At 40.5% G+C, this 15,638-nt stretch overlaps 1 protein-coding gene across 1 annotated transcript in view; it reads left to right on the forward strand.

Annotated features, from left to right (window-relative positions):
* The first annotated feature begins 12,346 nt into the window (after window positions 1-12,346).
* LOC311502121 (glycogen phosphorylase, muscle form-like) overlaps window positions 12,347-15,638 on the forward strand; it is a 9,059-nt gene continuing 5,767 nt past the window's right edge. Inside the window, exons 1-2 of the mRNA XM_084564247.1 lie at window positions 12,347-14,255; window positions 15,369-15,375. Coding sequence (XP_084420373.1) covers window positions 13,959-14,255; window positions 15,369-15,375 — 304 coding nt within the window. The 5' untranslated portion in view covers window positions 12,347-13,958. The remainder of the gene's footprint in view (window positions 14,256-15,368; window positions 15,376-15,638) is intronic.

A 15,638-nucleotide genomic window follows, 5' to 3' on the forward strand; every position in this document is an offset into this window, starting at 1 on the left:
AAAATCTTGGCAATTATATATTCCGTGTCATAGCAGAGATGATAAAAATAAACATGTAGTGTGAGCTGCAAATAAAAGGAAGCATCTCTAAGGGTAGCTAAAATGCAGAATAATAAAAAAAGAAAACAAAACCCCAAGACTGTGACACACCCTGCTGCTGTAATGCTGCCTGAAATGTCATCATAATAACACTATATGCACAAGAAGTCATGCTCACCATTGCACAAGTTCTTTGTTCGTGTTTGCAATAGTGCAAGCGATGACTTCCTTGTCGTAAGCGTGGCTCTCGTATAAGAAATCAAGTGGCTTACTAAAAAATGAAATGCCATTTTAATGAGTCGAACCAGCAGCGAATTAAAAGTATTGGTGGGAAAATTTGCAGTCTGAGATCCATCACTTGTCTGCTGTCCAAAGCTGAAGTGATGAAACATTGCAAGCATTGCAAAGGTGAGTTAGCACTGCTTTCTTACCTGCCCCTGTCTTAACACCTCGATTTCTACTCAGAAGACTCAGTAACAAAAGATGGATTACAGCTGGAGTAGAATTTGCAAAGTAAGTTTGCAGAATGTGCAGGAAAGGCAGCAGCATTCCTGAGATGTGCAGCGGTGTGGTTCAAAATCTCTGGCACCTCCCCTCTTTTTTGTTGATAAGTTAAGCTAATTATTGAGGGGGGGGGGGGGGGTGATATAAACACATTGACATTTGAATTGACAGGAGACACTAAGAAAAAATAAAACAGAACACATCTTTGAATAGAATTATTATTCTCATCAATGTATTGCAGTCTAGTGAACAATAGATGATAACTGAGTAAGCTGTCTTTCTCTGTTCATTCACATCAGTCCATTTATAGCATGCAGTGTTGGTAATTAGCGTAGAGGATTTACTCACATGTGTGTCTTTTAAACATCTGCTATTGTGTAATTTGAGCACCCTCTCAGTGGTCAGCTCATAATGATATAATCTGCTGTGTGGAAAGAGCAGAACCCTGTGGGGGTAGGCTGCAGGTTTTTAGGAACACACAGGTTAAGAAAAAACCTTACAACTTTCCCCCTAATTATGAGGGTCAATTTTAGATCTGACAGTGAAGCTGCCTTGCTGCCAAATGATGTGGCAGCTGCTTGACTCAACTCCTGTTTTCCCCTCAGCCTGTCTCTCTCCTTCCCTTATCTTTAAACTGGCCAGTCCTCTGGCACAGAACATATAATCCCTCTCAATAATAAATAGGCTACATCTAGCATTTCAGAGGGAAGGGCCCTGCAAGCTGCATGACTCAAAGACCACCTCAACTTCACTTTCATATTTACACTGTATATAAATGAATACGGAGCCAGCCCGGCATGTGGCATGTGGCAAAATCAAACATTAGGTAGCGCGGCTGGTTTCCATATTTCTGCTGGAGCTAAAGCCTTCATTCTAAGGAAAAAGACCCCCATTGCATGTGCTGTAGCCTCACCACAAGGCATGTCTTCCGGCACGCAATTAAGCGACCTCATCCGCAACCGTGTTTAATTTGGAAACCATACCTCTCCCCCTCCACTCGTTTCAGCTGCCTGTAAACACTGATGAATTTAAGGGTTTTAAATCTGGTCACATCAACATTAAGTGAAATCTCCACCTCGGGAGAAGTGCCATTATTTGGTGAGCAGACGAAATTGAAATACAAACAATTCCGGACCACTGACATTGAGAGGGGGAAAAAAAAAAAAAAAGACGCGAGCTCAACATAAGACACATCTTATTTCGTAGCTTTTGCACCGCAGCAGGCTTTAAAGTAAATCCGTCCATAAGGTCGTTTGTGTGTTGGAGGTGTGCGTTGTCATTTACCTGTTCATCATCCAGCGATCCGACACATGGATACAGGGTGGGTTTAATTATTCCAGCCAGGCAAACAGCAAACACAACAGACAGAGAGGAAGGTGGGAGGGTAGGGAGGGAGAAAATCCTAAATTGTGCGAAGATTAATGCGGCAGATGAATTTGCGACCTCTGTCTTCAGAAAGGATAGTCTTCTTATCTTGAGATGTTGCTGTGTCGATGGAGGCAGGCAGGGAAGCCCACAGCTTCTATGTACAGACAAAGATGCTTTCTCTCCTCCGCTGCACCGAGGGCAGTAGCAGCAGCAGTAGCAGCAGCAGCAGAGCCGTCATTCCCCCGACACTTGATGGTAATAGTTTGGTAGGTAGCTTATATGGGTTGAGGGCGCGGTCAGTTGCTGTTGACCAATCCTGCTCCCCATCAAACCCGCACGCTGCGTTGTCACGGAGGATTAAACGGCGTTTAACCACACGACTGTAAGAGGTGATGTAGTAAAGCAGGTGCAGCTTAATTCTGCGGCTCAAGAATCACATTAAAAGGGAGCGATCTCCACACGGGAGTGGCATCATGTTTATCAAATCCTCTCTTCGAGTGCCCTTGAGCAAGACACAGTGTACAACTCAACAGTTGGATCCTGTGCAAAAACAAACAAACTCCTTTGCAGACAAATCTTTTATTCCTCAATTAAATATTTGCTTTGCCTAATATATTGGTAGATTTTAATCTGTTTGTTGTGTATGCCTTCCAGAATTAGAGCACTCATCTAGTTTTGCCATCTTTTTCTCAACACAACACGCTCACTTTATAGCCCTTCTTCCTCTGTCTACTTGGGAATTTAATCTAGAGAAATTCTCATCAGTATTTGTTTATTTTGTTGTGAGTTCAACAGAATCACATTATTTTATTGGAAACTTTACTGGATCTACATACATACAATATAATATAGTAACCTTGGCAGCCATCATTCCAGCATGTGCCGTAAGTGAATTGGGATTTGGCAGAGTAACATTTAAATTGTAATTATGAGGTTTGCTGTTTGTAAGGGCCCTTAGAGTTAGAAATGCAGGAACCTTAAATGCTGCAGCCGGCCCCGACTCTCCACTTTCACATTAAGGGAAGTGGGGGGCATGGGCATTCTGAGATTTAAGAATACTTACAGCTGATTGATAAACTTAAGCTGATATTGAATATTGGTGAACACTCCCCTTGTCAATGATTGGCCACATTAATGTCATAAAAATGGTGACTTTACTGAGGTTTTTGTATTTATTTCAAAACATACTCATATTTCGCTCTAAAGACTTTTTTAAAACACTGGAATCAATTATTTTGCCTTTTATTTGGGGATACAAAACACACCGTATAGCCAAAAAACATCTTTGCAAACCCAAAGATTCAGGAGGGCTGGCTTTGCCTGTGTTTCAACACTATTACTGGGCAGCTAACGCCTGAGGCCTTGTTTACTGGCAGGACTGCATATCCTGAAGAGCTTGAAGATACAACCCCACTGTGGGTGGCTATAGAGCAGGACTTTAGTGGCACCTCCCTCCCAACGCTACTCCATGCTGGGAAAGAACCTCTTGGATCATTTAAAGGGATTGGCCTTATAGTCAAAAACTCATTAAAGATATGGTATCAAATGAAAAAAACATTGCCAGACACTTCCATTTTAGCCCCCATATTTTATAATCATGCATTTCCCCCTTCTCAACTAGACGTTGGCTTTTTAACCTGGAAAAGGAAAGGTCTTGTTACCATTAAGGACCTGTACACTGATAATGTTTTCTCTTCATCTGCTCAGCTTAAAGCAAGATTTTCACTGTAATCACTCTATGTTTTCAGGTATCTGCAAGTCAGGAATTATGCCAGAGAAAACCTTCCAAATTTTGAAACTAATAATTCTCTTGATAAGCTTCAGTCCTTATTGACAGCTGAACCTGGTACTAAAAAGCTGGTCTCTGTGTTTGTATATGTTTTCACAAAGCATCATGGGAAAGTGAAATAGGTGTAGAAATTTCAGAAGATGCATGGGCTAAATGTCTGCACAGCATAAGTCTTGCTCAATTAACACAAGACACGAGTTAATTCAGTACAAAGTCATACATAGACTCTTCACCACTAAATGCACCACTTCCTCACCAAAAGGCCATCTTGATGAAACCACTCCACTGGTTACTCCAACCTCCCAGGTACAAGGTTCTGATTCTCCCAAAACCTCTTCTCTGGTGCTCCCCACCTGTGCTGTGACTCGTGCCATGAGCCGTGACAGTGGTGGTTCATGCCTTGATAATTCGGTGAAGAGAAAGTCTGTATTTCCTGTGCCTGTTTTTCCTCTACCTGTGTCTTGCAGCGACCTTGTGAGGGAGCAAAGGGATGATCCCACCCTTCAGGCTCTGTACAGCCACGTTCTCCCAGATGACGAGGTTGAGAGTGCAGCTTGTGGTTATTTTCTTCAAGATGGCCTTTTGGTGAGGAAGTGGGTTCCACAAGGTGATTGTTTTGTGAGGGAAGAGATAGTACAAATTGTCCTGCCTTCTTCATTAAGACTTTCTGTGCTTCAGACTGCTCACGGTGGTGTTGCAGGTCATTTAGGTGTGAAGAAAACCTATGATCTAGTCCAACGACATTTTTACTGGCCTCGTTTAAAAAATGACATTTCTGCTTTCATTAAGACTTGCCACACATGCAGTTGACTGGAAAGCCAAACCAGGGAATCAAGCCTGCCCCTCTGCATCCCATTCCAGTTGCTGAACATCCATTTGAATATCTAATAATGGACTGTGTCGGTCCACTGCCATGGTCTAAAGCTGGTAGTACCTTTTTGCTTACAGTGATGTGCCAGGCTACACGCTATCCTGCTGTTTATCCTCTCAGAAACATTAACACCAGATCAGTGGTGAAATCGCTGACACAGTTTCTGTCTATCTTTGGTGTCCCAAAGATTATTCAGTCTGATCAGGGATCTAATTTTTCCTCAAAGTTGTTTGCAGACGTATTGAAAGAGTTAAACATCAAACATTCTCAGTCCAGTTCCTATTGTGACGATCCCTCCCACTCTCTTCATTATTTGATGCTGGTTTTCAGGTGGAGCTGGGAGGGGTCTGCTGTAAGTACCTGCCCATGTGGGCTCGGTTTCTTAGAAGGGCATAAAGGATGGCCCTTCTCATTGTCTTTGTCTCCCTCTCCCAGCCAGGCCTGCTGCATTCTCGTCATCCTGATCCTTTGGTTTGTTGTACCCTCAATATTATACCAATTTTCTGAATATTATCATTTGAGTTGAATTAAATAAACTAATTTGACAGTTACTTCTGTGTGTGGCCTCCCTCTTTGTTGCCGATTTTGAGCCTAGTGGTAACAAATGGGCTCGTCCGGGATTCCGTATTCCGCCTCCAGCTGAAAGAGGCACACAGCTCAGGCGGCCAGTCATCTTTTGCAAGCCGAGCAACTCTTTAGCTCCATTGGACAGACACCACTTCATCTGCTGGAGTGATACCACTAATAGCATCCTCAGCTAACTTAGCCGCTAACAGAAGGCTAACCTAGTTAGCCAACCAGCTGGCTAGCTCACTGAGTCATGTTTCAGCTGGTGGAGGTTCTAACCATTGGTTATTTCCAGAGTAGATGAGAGGTTTCAAAAAACTAAGGCATACACACCAGACGGCCAAACTAACATGTCGGCTGAAGCAGATGACTACTGTCATCAGTAAAAATGCTGAACGTTAGCTGGAACGATAGCGAGCTATCCGCAAACGGCTATACATAAGAAGGCAAATGTTCAATGCAAACATTCTGATAGAACGCTGGCTCATGTTCTGTTTCTGCACCAGACTCTACAAGTTCTGGTCAGACGTTTTTCGCTGCTACTCAGATGTTTATGGACATGGCCTCTCTCCTAATCCAGAAATGGCCGTTGTACGCCGCTCACAACAGCTAGAAAACTATGTCGATCCAGTATGGAATGGTGATTGCAAAGAAAACTGTTCTTAAAGTTTGGAATAAAGAGACGCCCCCCTGGTTTGAATCTTGGCTCTCAGAATTCTCAAGCACTTTATACATTCAATTTAAAGATTCAAGATTCATGACTTCTTTATTGTCAATTTCCCAATACATATCATCCCAACAGATCACTTTGATCTCAAAGTGCAGGCCTACTTTTGGTTCCTAGAATTTCAAAAAGTAGAATGGGAGGTAGAGCTTTCAGCTATCAGGCTCTACTTTTAAGGTCAGGGTTAAGACTTTCCTTTTTGATCAGGCCTGGAGTTGTGTGTTTCTGATCAATGGAGCTCCACACTACATCTGTTTTCACGGTCTCATTAACCTGCCCAGTCTTCATGGCCTGCAGTTATCCACTCCTACATGAATGAACAATTCTCCAACCTGCTTATGATACCTCTTATATTCTCAAACTGTCATGTAACATCATCTATATCTTGTATTTGTATTATCATCAGATTCTACATGTACGCCTTAGTCGGATGTATGTATCTACAGCAGATGTATGTTTATCTTGTTCCTGCTGTTCCCTTCTCTCTCTCTTTCTGTCCCTATCCTGCTGGCCTTAGGCAAATGGGTCCCTCCATATGAATTGGGTTCTGCTCAGGGTTTCTTGCTGTTAAAAGAGAGTTTTTCCTTGCCACCGTCGCCTTCATGCTTGCTCTGGGCTTTCAGGCCGGGTTTCAGACCTGATGTTGTAAAGCATCTTGAGACAATTTGTATGTTATTGACGATTTATAAATCGAATTGAACTGAAGATATCAATAGCAGTGCAGTCCAAGCGTAAAGGCAGTGACACATTGGTATTGTAATGTCTACACATAGAATATAGTTATTATTTACAGTATCTAGTACATTTCATTACCAAAAGCAAATCAGCATTTTTTTACGTAAAGCACACGTGAAATAAGAAATTAAACATTTAAAAATTTTTTTTTAAAAGAATGATATGAGTACCTAGCCTGACGAGCCAGACCCACATTAAATGTAGGGTCTGGGCACTCTCCATAGACAGGGCTCAACCGGAGGGGTGGGATAAACGGTTGTCTTTCAAACTCCCTCTCCACGCAATAGGATAGCGCCACAACCAATCAGAGCAACGAAGAAGGTGACGTAGTCAGAGCGACGGAAAAGAGAGTTCCTTTCTCAGAGAAAAGCTTAACTTCAAGTCTTTCAGAGTGGCGGCCAAAGCCGATTCGAAAGAAAGCTGTTTGCTAGCAGCAGCCATCGCTCTGGTAGTTCTAGCAGGATGGGGAATTTGCGCGTAATTCACGGAACTTATAGAGAGCCGAAGTCCCGCCCCTTCCGATTGCCTCCATGGGACCTATCTTTCGAAAAAATATGAACGGCAGTCTATGGTGAAAGATAAATTATTTTCTGGTCCCGATCGACTTGTGCCTTGGATTATACATATATTGTTTTTCAGAATAAAAAATGATTTTACATGTCAAGAATGTCACAGTTTGTCGCAAGATAGTTAAGTAAAACGCTATGGAAAATACGTAATTAAACGAACTACAAGTCCAAGTCGCTTACCGCTTACCCGCATGCTGGCGCGTACAGAACTGACCAAAACTCCCTTCGTGTAACTACAGCTCTCGACATGACCCGATTTATAATGATTTTCACCTCGTTTGATGCTTCTGCCTTCGTCCTGGAAGAAGACGGTAAAGCTCAACAAGGAGACAGCCATAGTTCTCTCGCAGTTCAGTCGTCATCATGTTAAGCCTGCCCACCGACTCGTGATTGGCCCGGTACATCTTGGATTTTTCGAAATCTCAAGTCAACGGAGAGTAACTAGACTGCCCCTGGAAGCAAATGTAATTTGCTGCCGCTAGGGGCGCGTCTAGATTCTAGGCTAATGAGTACCTACAGCAGTGAGTGTTTCCTTTTATGACAACTATTTCAATAGCTTTAGCTGCACAAAAAAGGAGTTTCATTTGAATAAAAGTGGGGTGCCACTATCTTGACCACACCCTCCACCTTGAGGAGGAGGTTTAATGTGGGTGCACTATTATTATTCAATTCAATTCAATTCAATTTTATTTATATAGCGTCAATAACAATACAAATTGTCAAGACGCTTTACAAAACCCGGCCTGAAACCCCCAGAGCAAGCCCGAAGGCGACAGTGGCAAGGAAAAACTCCCTTTTAACAGGAAAAAACCTTGAGCAGAACCCAGCTCATATGGAGGGACCCATCTGCCTAAGGCCGGCCAGGTACAGACAGAAAAACAGAGAAGAGAACAGCAGAAACGAGATAAACATACATCTGTCATAGATACACATATCTGACTAAAGCGTACATGTGGAATCTTATGATACAAACTGATGATGTTACATGACAGTTTGAAAATGTAAGAGGAATCATAGGCAGGTTGGGAAATTAGTGGTAATAATAGTAATAGTAGTAGTAGTATATTTTGTTAGGTGCTGTATGTTTTATGCAACTCATGCTAATTTACTGGCCAAAATACGTCTTCCTCATCGTAAATGACTCAAATCAAAAGTATGTTGCATTATCTAAATTTGACAGCTCAAACATTACTTTCTTTTTTAACAAGCTTAGAGGCAGCTAACTCTGCAATGTTAAGGTTATGGACAAACCCATAAATGAAGAAAAAATGGTTAGGAACTGTAGGCTATCTAGCATGTGGCAAACCCAAAAGCAAGTCAGTTGCTTCTCATAAAACACACAACATAAGATATGAAATGAAACATTTAAAGCAGATGTTAAAAAGGATTCCACTTAGTAGAAGAGTTCATAATGTAAGGACTGGTTGTTTTATTTGTGGAATTCATGAATATAAAATTTTAACCTCATCATGCTGGAGCAGTGTGTACATGACTCTTCCAGCTATGAGAAATTTCAAAATGCTGCTTCCTCATGTGGGAATTAAACTTTGAAAAATGTCGAAGGTGCATCAGAGGACCTGAACTCTGAAAGCATTTCTGTTTTAACAGACAGCGGGATCAACCAGAATCATTGTCTTTCAAAACTCATATTCACCAGCCTATACAAGTTATATGTAGCATGCTGTGAAGTTAGTGTAACGTATTTGACTCATCAGTGAAGGGTGACTCACCCGTACACACCTCTAAAAGCCCGGCTCAGGTGAGCTGGTGTGGGCCTAAGTCTTCTTTGGCAGACGGATAGAACCAAAGCAATCTTGAATCTGAAGATGACATATGAATAATGAATGTACTGGAGTGTTCCTGCCTGCAAAACAATTACGCCTCACCTCTCAGCTTTTTGCATATGAAAATCTCTACGATATCTCTGCGATGAGTTGTTACTATAAGCACCACATTATAGCAGAGTACAGGTTTGACTCACAGAGACTGCTTTGAAATGTTAGTTTCCATCTACTAATATTCCTGTTGGCTCTTAGTCTTGTTCTGTCATATGAGGCCTTTTGCTGTAGGAAAAACATTTTAAACAGAACTGGCAAGCAGAACTATTGTACATAGAAGACAAACTGAAACAAGAGTGTTTTCCTTTATCACACATCATATTTAAACTTTCCCTCCCTGTCTTTGTGATACAATCGCTGTCTGACCAATACAAGCTTATATAGTGAACATCTGTGTTATTTGTACCCCCAGAACACCTCATCAAACAATTGTGTTTGTGTTTTAGTGACCTGTCTGAGGCAATTATTGATTTTTGTTCCAGTCTAAGGCTGACTGAAGCTCTGCGGCCTCGGCGAGGAAATAGAGGTGCTCATGTGTTGTGTTGAGAGCTACAATTGCAATAAAATATTGAGCAACATCCATATTATGGGGAAAGCCCTCGGGACTTAAGTAAAGCATGTATGTTATTGAACCTGCTTTCTGGGATTTAGCCACAAATGAAAACCTATCTTTTATTTTATATCTGAAGAACGCTCATACACCGGCTTGCTTCATTCCTGTGGCTTGTGCGGGTCTTGTGATGCAGTCTCTTGCAGAGAACATTTAAGCATATGATCTCCAAAGGCAAACTGGATGACCTACCGTCATTAGAAGTGCAGTGCATTTAAAAAAGGCCTCAAATCTTAGTCAAAGTATCCAATTGACTATAAGCTACACATTTCCAATAGTGTCTTATATTGGTTACCATGAAGAGTAATCATTTAAAATACTAATGATGGATTTGTGTAACGGAGCTTTAAATAACCCTAATGTTTTACACAACACAACTACACAACCTTTACAATAAAATGATGTTTTATTGTAAAACATCTACAACTACAGTACTATCACTGAATCCATGCCTTGCACGGGAATAGTTACGTGAAAATATAACATATCATAGACAAAGACAGAAAATCAATAGCCCTCCTCACTAAAATCAATGATTCATGAATGTATTTAATTAGGTGGTAATGCCAGCTATTCGTAGGTCCATCTGCCAGCAGTGCTTGGGCCCCTCCATGCTACCTAGGGCAGAGCAAACCTTTTCACTGTGTCCAGATTTACCACCAGGTGACAGTATTCCTTCTGCTCTGTGTTGGCCTCTTATTGAAAAGTTCACACATGGCCAAAATAAAGCATCTGACCTGAGTAAAACACTCTGCAACTTAACAACTTCCCTGTGAACCATCTCCCCAGAGATTCAATGCCAGTGGGAAATGCAATACAAATCAGTCAATTGGTATTCAGCAAACACAACTCCATTTTAACTCTACACAACAGAAGTACTCAGTGTGGATGCAATTCAGTTTTTTTTTTCAACCATCAGAGATAAAACTGACGATATCTATCTCATCTGTCACTATAAAAAATCATTGTAGGAGATTGGAGATAAATTATTTCATGGTGTATAAAAATTCCTTGAGCAAGTTCAGATTTTATAGTTTAATAAAACACATGTTTAAAATGCATTATAACAGGGAAACAGTGAGGCCTAGTAGCAGTTGCTGTTTGCAGCCTTATGTGCAGAAATGACACAAGCCAAGCAGTAGGTGTGATACCTTAAGTCTTTTGGTGAGATGTAAACAAAGATGCTCATTCTCTTTCGGCAAAGAAGAGGAAGCAACTTTCTCACCAACAAACAATGTTGATGTCAATGTGTTAATGAAGAGAGAGTGAATAAAAGAGATTTACAGCAAGGTCGAAACAAGCTTTTGAGATCTTGTTATTTGGCTGCTTAGCTGCTGTGTATTTAGGGAGGCAGCAGTATTTTGGTGTTGATGACTGTGCAAAACTTAAAAAAAAAAAAAGAAAGCTACCCTATGCAACTCATTAGTGAGATATACTCACATTTATACACAAACCAATATTCTGATGTCTGCGACAGAAATGTCTCATTTCTGTTTATTTTCATCATTTGTATCCGCTGGAGCCAATCTCATGATTCCTGAGTCCTGATGTTGTACAAATAAAAAATAATTCCTTTCTTCACCTGGAAAGAGTTGCATTTACCGGCTAGTAAGCCAGAGAATAAAAAAGCATTAAAAAGCAGCTATAATGCTTATGAAAGGCTGCAAAGCAACATGATGATAGATGATAGAATGTGAAGGTGCAAGATATTGATTGTGTCTGGAAACCATTCTATGAAACAGTTCTTGACTGTGCAGGGAGAGGTTTTGTTGTAATACCAGGTTCATGTTTTGAAGAGTAAAGTGAGCAAGTTTTATTAAATGCATACATTTCAGCAACATACATGAATGGTCTAGATAATTTTATGCAAAATATATTTTTAGTTTTATGTTACCACATAAAACTGTTTGCAAAAGTCCATTGACAGTTACAATCTATTTTTGTCTGAACACTCAACTGTCTGATAAACACCGGGCGCATTTTAATAGCTGTGGTTATGGTTAGCCAATCAGGGCCTTCATTACATCATCGTTAACTGACCTTATTTCCTATGGAATACAATTTATATGAATTAAACTTCACTGTGTCTTCCTGATTGTATGATGGAGAGCTCACAATTAACTCCTGAAAAGACTGGCAGGACGGCGGATTTTCAGAAAATAGACATTATTTGAAAAGATTCTCACGTTGTTCTGGCATATGGACCTGGTTCAGTGAATAGACTGTTACAACAAATGCATTTGTTGTTGAAAATTTGCCTTCACATCAAGAATAATGATTTGTTGTTTTTTGTTTCGGTCTCCAACAGGCATTCATTCAGTTTGGTCTTGAAATGCTTGATGTACCATTTGACAGAACAGCCAGTAGACATGTAAGGACATAATTTGCTCATCATAATGGACAAATCAGGGGCACGCCAGCTTGAATCTCTGTCATCTGTTGTGTGATGTTCTGGGGGTCATTGGCACACTGGAATATTAAAAGAAATGTAACAGGAAAGGGTATAGACAACAATTTATATTGCATTTCAGTCCTTACATTCTTTCAATAATGCAAAAACATATCCATGAGGCACTGTCAAACACTTCAGCTACCACCTGCAATTTGATTTCAATTAGGCTGCTGTACAGCTGCTGTAGTGTTTGACAACATCTTTTTTTTTTTTTTTTTTTTTTTTTTGCATTGTGTCCAATCATGTGACAGAGTGGGGAGCAGTTAGAAGGACAATATGTTATTATCCCCAATATTTTTCCTGTCAACATTTATCCAAAAGTGAAGTGCAATCCAGTGCATTTTGACACTAAAATGAGAATCACTCTTTCAAACCTCTTTTAACCAATTTCAGTCCACAGACAGAAGCCCCCTTTAACAAGATAATGATAATTATGCAGTACTGCCTCCCACTGAGAACAGCTCAGCAAACACTGCCTTCTCCCTTATGCTGAAGTCCGACTGATAGTAATATACTAGTGTTGTCTGCCGGCTCTTGCTGACATTAACTAGATATGCCTTTCAAATATCATGGCCTTTGGGACTGGGTCAGACTTACTATTTATAGAAGGTCAAGCCTTCATGATAGTGCAGCTCACTAGAGTGATAACTGAAAATAGAGTGGGTTTTAGTTGTTTCGCCTGTCTGTTATTGCTCCAGGCTCTCAAACAGATGTGATCTCCACATAAAGAGTGGATTACTGGTATATACCAGCTTACAGTACCACTACAGTACGTTGTGGTGAACTGATACAGTAGCAGGAAAATGTTAAACATTGCAGAACTGCTGTTTGGGATTCAGAGAGAGAGCCAAGGTACAAATGCGGTCGATCCGTACGATCCGGTGTCAATAATTAAATCAAAATATGATTCTGTAACTGCCCTTTATACAAGAGGATTTATACTGTGTGTTACACATACAGTATAAAACATCTGGTAGCCAAGCAATTCTGGCAACTATGAGGAACGAACAAGACAAGTTAACCACTTTGGCTGCCAGATATGATCCCCATAGTGTTTCTTCTGGATTGTAATACAGGACTTTATACAGAGCAGTAAAATAGTCTGGTTAATATACAGTATGTTTGGCTACAGACATGTCTCTTTTTTGGTTATTTAGCAAAACATTTTCAAGTTACAGCTAGCCAGTGAAAATTGGTTTAAAGTGCAGACTGTCAGCTGAAATTTGAGGGTATTCATATCATTCCTCAAAGAAAGTAGGATTTACAACTATTTCTACACAGGGTCCCCTATTTCCAGGGGCTCAGCTGTGATTTACAATTCATAAATAAATACTTAGTCAAGAACCCTTTTCAGACAGTGATGGCCTGAAGTCCTATGGAGATCAACAAAAAATGAGTTTCCTCCACCGTGATGCTTTGCCAGGGCTTTACTCCAGCTGTTTTCAGTTGTTTTCTCATGGGCCTTTCTGTCTTTAGTTGTACATTTAAGTGAAATGCAGCCCGATCAGGTTGAGATCAAGGGTCTGACTTTGCCATTGCAGAATGTATCCAAACATATATAAATAGTATACTGTAAACTATGTGATCATCCTCTCAGAAGTGTTATAATGCCAGTCGTATCTGAGATATCCCAAATGGTCCCCTTAGTTATGTACCAGTGATATAATCTAAAAGTTACATCTCCAGTATTCAGCATACGCTCCACCCTTTACCTACTACATGCAGTCTGGTCCACCCTCTGCTTAATATTCATAGCTGTGTCTTTAAAATGCTGAACATGAGCCTGTGTTGCCGGTGCCTCTCTTGGTGTGTATCTGGGCCTGGTGCTGTGTACCTGCTGTCGTACTGTTTACATTCTTCCAGAGCCCTTAGCTGCTACAACTCGCGCCACCATGTCTAAACCCCTGTCTGACCACGATAGAAGGAAACAGATTTCCGTGCGAGGCCTCGCCGGTGTTGAAAACGTCTCTGAACTGAAGCAAAACTTCAACAGACACCTCCACTTTACCCTGGTCAAGGACAGAAATGTGGCAACCAGAAGGGATTACTACTTTGCTCTTGCTCACACGGTGCGGGACCACTTGATTGGCAGGTGGATCAGAACCCAGCAGCACTACTATGAGAAAGATCCCAAAGTAAGTGCTAGTCACAGCAGCATCACACACATGCAATTTATACACAAGTCAGACTGAATATATCTTGTCAAACAAAATATATTGGTGTAAGAGGAATTGATAAATGAATGTTTTTATTATAATGGCTACGTTGGTAACAGTGGTTAACAGTTTAGTGGTTGTAGGTAATATGGGTAACCAAGTATAAAGGAAATACTGGCTTCTATATTTGCTGCTTCAAACCCTCGGGATATTTAGAGAATATATTTTAAAGTAAACAGTGATGTAACATATCTATTTACTCAGTTTAATCAAGTATCTGCTCAAACTTAAAGAGGCAACATTTACCAATATTTAAAAAGAAAACTGACATTAGAAAATAAATGTATTTACACTTTTAAGCTGCACCTCAACCAGATTTTCCATATAATGAGCATTCTTCTTTTGAACTTGACAACATTGTGACACTGTTTACCAATTTCACATGATTGCACTGGGGATTTTAAGAATCTGAAAACTTCCTCCTGCATTAAGCTTTATGTTATTCAGCTGTACTGCCCTATGTCAGTGTAATGCCAAGTCATGACATTTAAACTTCACAGGGGGTTCTTAGCACTGCCGTGTTTGTAGTGTGTTGAAACATTAAACCTCTCCACAACCTTCTGTTCCCTTTCTGTCTGACCATAAAGCTCACAGCCCTTTACTTGTGTCATATGAGCACATGCCTCCAAGGGCATCTGAGTTCATATAAAAGCACTGAAGCCGTATCGCAGCAACTCCGGTGTCATTAAGCAACAGCTTGTAAAAGAACCTCAGTAGAACAATATGAAGCCAGCATCACTGGAATAAAGCAGTACTGCATTATTGCTTGAAAATGTCACACAAAACCACGTGTAATTAAAATAGGGGGTTCAGCAGCGGAGTAAAACTTGGCTTCACATTCCATTTGCTTAAAAAAATGTTCCTTGTGAGATCATTAATAACAGCAGAATAAAAAGGTAGGCTCACACCTTAGCTTGCTTTGCATGGTTAGAGTTCTGTCAGTTACCAAAGCATTAATCTCAGTAGGGAAATATGTAAAACTCACAATATACTAGTTTGCTTAAAATGTTTGTTCAGATGTTGATGAGCCACAACCACTAACTCAGAAACCATCTGACACCTTGCTCTGGTGCTCCAGACTAAAAGGTCAAAGGTAAGTCACTTAAAGGTCTCACCAGAAAGCAGAGGCAGGAAGGACATCCAAGCTCAGTGCATAGCTTTTGTGTAAAGATCACATACTGCAAAGTTCCTATTACAACCAGAAGAGTTATTTTTCCACAATGATAATATACATTCTTGGAAAAAAGAGTGAATCAGATAAGATCTGGGTACTTACAGTACAGTGATATGGCTCTGTCAGTTGTATTCATTATTATTTTACACAACTATCTGAACCACTTTTCCAGTCTTGACCTC

The sequence above is a fragment of the Chelon labrosus genome (assembly GCF_963514085.1).
Source record: "Chelon labrosus genome assembly, chromosome: 17".
Taxonomy (NCBI): domain Eukaryota; kingdom Metazoa; phylum Chordata; class Actinopteri; order Mugiliformes; family Mugilidae; genus Chelon; species Chelon labrosus.